This window comes from Anguilla anguilla, chromosome 8 (genome assembly GCF_013347855.1).
Source record: "Anguilla anguilla isolate fAngAng1 chromosome 8, fAngAng1.pri, whole genome shotgun sequence".
In the NCBI taxonomy this organism is placed as follows: Eukaryota; Metazoa; Chordata; class Actinopteri; order Anguilliformes; family Anguillidae; genus Anguilla; species Anguilla anguilla.
The window spans coordinates 3,704,043-3,711,769 of NC_049208.1; the positions used below are offsets into that span (position 1 = coordinate 3,704,043).

General features: G+C 55.0%; 2 protein-coding genes across 3 annotated transcripts in view; one reads left to right on the forward strand and one right to left on the reverse strand.

The window, feature by feature from the left end:
* Window positions 1-7,727, forward strand: part of LOC118233988 (RING finger protein 212B-like) — a 16,447-nt gene that overhangs the window by 7,462 nt on the left and 1,258 nt on the right. The window contains exons 11-12 of one of the 2 annotated variants that reach the window (XM_035430213.1): window positions 436-469; window positions 765-853. In XM_035430213.1, coding sequence (XP_035286104.1) covers window positions 436-469; window positions 765-853 — 123 coding nt within the window. The remainder of the gene's footprint in view (window positions 1-435; window positions 470-764; window positions 854-7,727) is intronic. The other variant, XM_035430214.1, reaches the window with a different exon arrangement.
* The window catches only part of homeza (homeobox and leucine zipper encoding a), an 8,497-nt gene continuing 5,942 nt past the window's right edge, over window positions 5,173-7,727 (reverse strand). Inside the window, 4 exon segments of the mRNA XM_035430223.1 lie at window positions 5,173-5,464; window positions 5,466-5,751; window positions 5,802-6,619; window positions 6,621-7,477. Coding sequence (XP_035286114.1) covers window positions 5,206-5,464; window positions 5,466-5,751; window positions 5,802-6,619; window positions 6,621-7,444 — 2,187 coding nt within the window. The 5' untranslated portion in view covers window positions 7,445-7,477 and the 3' untranslated portion in view covers window positions 5,173-5,205.

The following is a 7,727-nucleotide window of genomic DNA, read 5'->3' on the forward strand; positions in this document are numbered from 1 at the left end:
AAGGCAGACATGAACTCACTACAGCAATCAGTCAGAATCCATCTGATCATGTACTTCCCTTGTACCAGACAAATTCATCATCAATAAAGGAACAATATTCCTAATAGACTGGGGCCCCAAAAATGTGTATTTGCAAAGAAAGCTTGTGAGTGTGAGTGAGAGTACCCAGCATTCCACATTATGTAGTCCCAGGCCCATCTCCAACTGTTTTACTGTTGCTAAATTATTATAATTATTATTATTAGTTTTGCAGCAGGAGCACAGTTGGACAAGGGCCTGGGACTGCAGTGTGGAATGCTGGGTACTGTCACTCAAACTCACCCTCACACTATGGGAGGCAAAGGGCTTTTGTGTGTGTGAGTGTAAGTGTGTGTGTGTTCATCCATTACCAGTGTCTACCACAGCAAATAAATGTGCCCTCTTTCTCCCTTACAGGCACCCCAACTGGCCATCTGGGCACACCTCACAGGTACACAAGCACACACTCTCTCTCTCAGGAGATACACAGACAACCGCTCTTATCCAGAGTGACTTGCTACCAATCTCGTCCACTTCCAATGTTTTATGCAGTGAAGTAGGAGCAGACTTGGGCAGGGATCCTCTCCTAGTGACAGGAGACGACAAGGAGAAACTATTTGGACACACAAGCTAACACTTTTTCTTTGACAAGACACTGACACAGCTATGCAAATGTACTATCTCTCTCTCTCTCTCTCTCTCTCTGAGTGGACACACTGGTCACTCCCTCTCTCTCTCTTTTACAGACAAGAGTCTGCGACCCCCAGCTTTTTCCAGTTTGGATCGGTGTTACGACTGCACTCCCCCACACCATGGACCCAGTTCGCTGGTAACTGTGAGTGCACACGTACGCGCAAGCACACATGCGCACACACACAGACACGCACACACACAGGCACAGACACACACACAGACACGCACACACACAGGCACAGACACACACACAGACACGCACACACAAACACAGGCACAGACACACACACTGACATACAGGCAGAGACACAAACAGACACACACACAGACACGCACACACACAGGCACAGACACACATACAGGCACACACACACACACAGGCACAGACACACATACAGGCACACACACACACACACAGGCACACACAAACACAGGCACAGACACACACACTGACATACAGGCAGAGACACAAACAGACACACACACAGGCACAGACACACATACACGCACACACACACACACAGGCACAGACATACATACAGGCACACACAGGCACAGACACACACACTGACATACAGGCAGAGACACAAACAGACACACATACAGACACACACACACACACAGGCACGCACACATATCAGCACACACACTCACACACACAAATACAGACATACACACAAACACATGCACTTGCTCAAATATAATCTGAAAAAAAAAACACAAACATCAGCTGTAGTTTGTTCAAGTTTAATAGAAAAAACAAAACGGTACAAAAGTCCAGTCCAACACAAAAGGGTGTTTCCTCCCAGGGAAGAGCACGTTAAACCCAAAAGCCAGCATTCTGACCTCCGGTCAACAGGGGGAGACATCCCCTGACCCGGCACCCTCTAATCCAGCACAGATCATCTCACCTCTCTAAAGGTCAGAGGTTAAAGGTCAGGGATAAAGGAGCCCCTGTACAGAAATCAGAGCGGAGCTACATAAACCCCCCTCCGTTCACACGGGCTCCCCCCACAAACCGCAGGGAGAAACAGAATTTAAAAACTCATCTTCCAGCTAGTTTATTTTAGTGATGGGGGAGGGTCAGAGGGTCAAGGGTCAGAGTTCAGCCTGGTTAAGAAAAGGCTGTGCAGGACCGTCCCTCCGTCCCACCCCCCGGGGCACCTACAGTGCTATACAAGGAGAGCAGGCTTACAAAAATAAATTAAATCAGATTTAAACTCAGTAGGATGCATCTTCACTGCGCTCCCGCCCCCCCATTCCAACCACTGGGGGGTGGAGTTCAACGGTAAGCACAGCGAACGCTGGTCTGTAAATTCCAACAATAAAACATTTTAACAAAGCGAAGCTGTAGCAAAGGTGCACACCAAGCTGTATGCGCTCTGCAGCAATACTGTGACGGCAGCTGTTAACGGCACTCCTAGCTAGACATAGAATAACTAGACTGGTTCCCCACTGGAACCGGGCGTTTGGGGGGGGGGGGGGGGGGGGGAACGGGTCGCAAATACTGAATGAAGAGTCGCAGCTCGGCACCCTGGTGTAGTGCTCCATTTTGTGGATAAGTGGTCTGAAAACCCGGCAAATCAGCCTCGCATTTCTGTACGGTTAGATCCAGTGTATTTAACCAAGTGTGTGCGCGCACTTGGGGACCAACCACAGGGAGGTCAGAGGACCAGCGTTAGTTCCGGCTCTTATCAACCACACACGCACGCACACACACGCGCACACACACACACACACACACACAGAGGCCACGATGTCCCCCAATAACAGTTACACACGGAGGAAAGGGAATCAAAACTGGAAAAAGCCACACGACCACCAGCGCAGTTCAGAGGGGGAAGACTTAACGTGACGGATCATCAGAAAATAGACTTTTTTTTTTTTTTTTTTTTTGTCCTCAGAGATTTTTGTCCTCAGAGACGGAAGAAATTTAACGTGATGTCTCGCCAGATTTTTGCAAAGTTTAGCCTGACGCGCGTTCTGAACTGGCAGCGGATTTCTGGGCGCGGCGGTGGAACCATCGCCGGCTCGGACACGCCCTGCCGTCCAGAACCCAAACCGGACCATGGCAGTGCCGGCCGTGCCGCAGCAGTGATGTCACACAGTGCTGTCCCCCAGACCGAAATGGAGCCTATTGCCACATATCGTATAACGTGGACATTTTTTTTTGGAAAATACATTTCACAGTAACGCTTTTTTTTTAAATTATATTATATATATATTTTAGAAAATACACTGCAGTACCTGAATGCTGCAATAATAATACATCATTATTCTTCATATTTTCCCAGTATTTTATTGTAGTGTATTGGGGGGGGGGGGGGGGGGGGTTGTGTGCTCCATTACAGCACCGGTGGGGGGGGGGGGGGGACCACGGGAACATTCCCAACGCGGAGCGAAAGCGGGGGCAAAAACTTGCCCGGAAACGCTCAGCGAAATGCAACGGTGCAGCTCACACTTCAGCGTCTTTGGATACACATTACAGCAGCGCACGCACGCACGCACGCACGCACGCGCACGTACACACACACTAACACACGCACGCACACACACACACACACGCGCATGCACGCTAAGGCTGTCAAAAGTGCCATGAAATTGAGTTCGAATATTAGCTTTTGTAATTAGAGTTCGAATATATTCGAATATCATTTGCCTATAATTCACAAAAATAAGCTGCTTATTGTCGGGCGCAATATGCACGTGACGCTCCCTCTAAACTGGCCTGCGCGTTATTTTCCACAAGCGGGCAGTAGAATAGAGGACATCGGTGAACTTTCATACTAGGTTACTACATCTGGGGCCTCACTGGCGTATGCACGCAAGTTCGTTTTATAAATGAGCCCCCTGCAGTTTCTATAGCCTCATGCGCAAATGAATAAAGCACTTTCTCGTGGATGTAATTTGCCACAACTCGGCATTTATTAATTAGAATAATAGGGAAATGATTGTTAATAGGAAATCCCTGTTTATTTCTTAACACAAAAACTATTCAAACTAACTGTAGCCTAAAACAACATAAATTACTTACTCTGTTTAGTTTAACTTCTTTCATCATCCAATTTTATCAAAATCTTCAGAACAGAAAGGAAACATAGCCTGCCATGAGAACATTATTTAGCCTAAATTGTTAGCTGACCAGATCTGTTGAACGAAGTGAAAAAAGAGACTGGCTCGCGAGGCTAGGTGTCGTTAGGTGTCAACGTTAGGTGTCAATGGAGCTGAAAGTATCACCGGAGGTTACTGGCAAGGAAAACCAGACGATCCACTCGCTCTGGATCCAGGGCAGAACGTTTTTTTGTTGACAGAGAAAGTAACGTTAGCACAGGAAATGAACTTAGCGTGCATGAACATGATTCGCCGCATGAAATTAAGCCTGTATATTCATGTTAATTACAAAACGCGGGATCCAAAACCAATATTCGAATGCTCAAATTTAGGTTCGAACTTAAAAAAAAAAACAAGATTTTCGAAAAGTTTTCGAACTTCGAATGTTTTTTGACAGCCCTAATGCACGCACGCACACACTAACACACACCGACACACACACACACACTCACACGCACACCGGCACACCCACAGAGACCGGAAACTCTATGTTTTTTTTTTTTGAACATGCTGAAAAATGGCAGGGGAAGGGGGAGAAAAAAAAGATTCAGGCTTATAAAAGAATTTAATGAACAACAAGGCATCTAAAATATAGAGGTCCAAATTTGAAGTGCAACACAAAAAAAAATCTACACGGCTATACAGTAACGAATACATTGCGTGTGACAGGGTCGTAGTGAACGGAAACGCAGTCGGCCGCTTCTCCTCTCAGTAATGAAAAGCCTGGATCAGCTCTGCCTTAACACCCTCAGCTCCTCTCCTTCCAGATAATTCTCCACTAGCTACGCTAGAGTACCTAAAAAAAACAAAAAATAAACGATAAAAGGACTAAGGGAAGCATCGTAATCTCTCTACATTTCAACAAGTTATTGCTGTGCTACTTATACTGGGCTCCAGTACAAACCAAAATTTTTGGAACTCTAAATGTTACATTATATATATATACACAAAAACAACAAAACGAAAAAAGGAAATGGCAGCAAACAAGCAGAGAGACATTCTTTAAAACCAGTGTACACGGGCAGCTCAGTTCCGCAGTTCCACCAGCAGGGGGCTCCAGAGTTTCTGCAGCACGGGAGGGAGGGCAGCAGTACGACTCGACACCTTGCCCTGAGACGAGCCTGCAGTGTGTCGCCTCTCACACACGCGCGCGCACACACACACGTGCGCACACACGTACACTCACGCACGCACACACACACGCGCACACACACACACGCGCTCACACACACGCGTATGAAACCGCGGAAGTCTCTACCAGAGCCGTTTTGTCCTCCTCACAGATGGGCGTGAGCCCAAATAAAATCCAAACACCAGGGGAGGTGGAGCTGAGACACTGCCCCCCTCTCCCCTCCGCACGGCCCCTCCCCCCCCAGCGGCGGCTCAGTCGGTGACGTTGAGCTCCCCGTCGGACGCGGCGCCCTCCTGCGAGGCGAACCAGTCGCGCACCTGCTGGTAGCTCATGCGGGACTTCCTGCACAGGGCGTCCAGGTCCTTCTCCTGCAGCGCCCCGGTCTGCCGCCGGAACGCCTGCAGAGGGCCGGTGTCGGCGGCAGCGGCGGCGGCGTCGCCGCCCCCGTTCTCCTGCAGCTTGCGCTTGCGCCCGCCGCCGCCCCGGGAGGCCCCCGCCCCCGGCCCCGGCCCCGCCCCCCTGCTGCGCGGCCAGCTCGGCCATGAAGCGGTCGCGCACGCCGCGGACCCAGCGCAGCTGCCCGTTCTTCACCGCGTAGCGCGTGTCGCCGAACCACTGGATGACGTCGGCGCGCGGCAGCCCCGTCAGCTCCACCAGCCGCGTGTAGTCCTCGCTCTTCGGCCACTGGCAGCGCAGGAAGTGCTGCTTCAGCAGGTCCAGCTGCGCCTTCGTCTTCCTCGGCCGGCCCGCCGCCGTCAGCACCGGCGAGGAGGAGGAGGAGGACGACGAAGAGGAGGAGGAAGAGGAGGACGAGGAAGAGGCGGCGGAAGACGTGGTGGTGTGGTGGTGGTGGACGGGGTGGTGGAGGGGGTGCTGGAAAGGGCGGCGGGGGCAGGCTTGGTGGAGCGGGTGGCCCCAGTGAGGGTGCGTTTGTGGGGGAGGGAGGGGGAGGGGGAGGGGGATGGGGAAGAGGCCGTGGCTGCTGGACGCTGCTGGGCCTCCAGGTCGCCACGGTTTCCTATCAGCTGGAGAGGCTGCTCTTCCTCACTCGCATCCTCCTCCTCTTCTTCCTCTTCTTCCTTCATCTCAATCTCTGCCGAGTGCTCCAATGATAAAACCCCATCTTCATCATCGTCATCATCGTCCTCCTCCTCCACCTCCGCCTCCGCCTTCACTTCCGTCGGCATCGCTGCCGCCGCCAGGTGCTCCTGCTTCACCGCCTCCAGGCTGCTGGACAGGAAGTTCTCAAAGAAGCTGGCGTCTCCCGCCCCGTTGCTACGGGCGACCCTCCCGCGGGCTCCGCCCCCTCCCCTGGCCCCGCCCTGCGGTTGCCGGGCGATGAGGGGGAGCGGCTGGAGCTGGTGGGCGGCGTGGGCGTGGCCGTTCCGGCTCGCGCCGGCGGGCGCGGGGGGCGTCGGGGGCGGGGCGGGGCAGGGGGCGGAGCCTGGGGAGGGGGCGGAGCCGCGGCCGTTCCTCAGCTGGTAGCGGCTGTCGCTGAACCACTTGCGGATGTCGTTGCGGCCGAGGCCCGTCTCCTCCTGCAGCCGCCGGAGCTCCGCCTCCGCCGGCCAGTGCTCCCGCAGGAAGCTGCAGCGCAGCACCGCCAGCTGCGCCTTGGACTTCTTGTAGCGGCCGGCGCGGCGGGGGGGCCCCGGGCGGCGAGTCCAGGGGCCCCGGGGCCTCCGCCGGGGGCCGGTAGTAGTAGGAGTCCTGCGGGGGCGGGAGGGAGGAGCGGAAGTGGGGGCGGGCCGGGGGCTCCGCCGGCTCGCATTTGGGCCGCTTGGGGTGGGGCGCGGGCAGGGCCGCCACTCTGGCCTCCTCTCTCCCCACTCCCACCTCCTCCTCCTCCTCCTCCTCTTCATCCTCCTCCTCCTCCGGGTCCAGCTCTTCGTCCTCGCTGCGGCGGCCCGGCTCGGTGGCGGCGGCGGCGGGCCCCCCCCCCGCCGCCCCGAATCGGTCGGCGCCCCCCGCCAGCTTGCGGCGCGTCTCCTCGATCTCCTCGCTGGCCCAGCTGATGCCGTACTTGATGCGCTGCACCATGAACCAGACCTTGACCTTGTCCAGGGGCAGGGCGCAGCCGCGGGCCAGCGAGGCCACCTCGCGGGAGCTGGGGTAGGGGAAGACGTTGAAGGCCTGCACCAGCTCGGGGATGCAGTCCAGCTGCCGCGTCTGGTCCGACTGCGTCCACACAAGCTTCAGGCCCTCCGAGACCAGCGGCAGGCACACCACCGAGTTGTGGTTGGTGCTGAAGCTGACCGCCACGCCGTTGCCGTTGGCTCCGCCCCCCTCGCCGCCGGCGCCCGCGCCCGTGCCCGTGCTGCTGCCGCCGTCCGCCGCCGCGGCGTGCTCGGAGGGCGGGGCCGGCTTGCCGTTGGCGTTGGGGTGCGACCCGCGGTAAGACCGGGGCGCGGCGTTGCGCCCCTCCCCTCTGAAAGGCTGCGGGCCGACGTCCATCCTGACCCCCCTGTCCCGCTCCGCGTGTGCCGCCATCCGACTGGTCACCCCTCCACCCCTCGCTCGCTGCTGAGAGAGAGAAAGAGAGAAAACACAGCTTCAGCCCCACGTCCAGCAGTGTGTGTGTGTGTGTCTGTGTGTGTGAGTGTGTGTCTGTCTGTCTGTGTTTGTGTGTGTGTGTGTGTGTGTGTGTGTGTGTGTATGTCTGTCTGTGTTTGTGTGTGTGTCCATGTCTGCCTGTGTGTGTGTGTGTGTGTGTGCATGTCTAATTCTGTGTGTGTGTGTGGCTGTCAGAACGTCTGTGTGACGTATGGCAAGT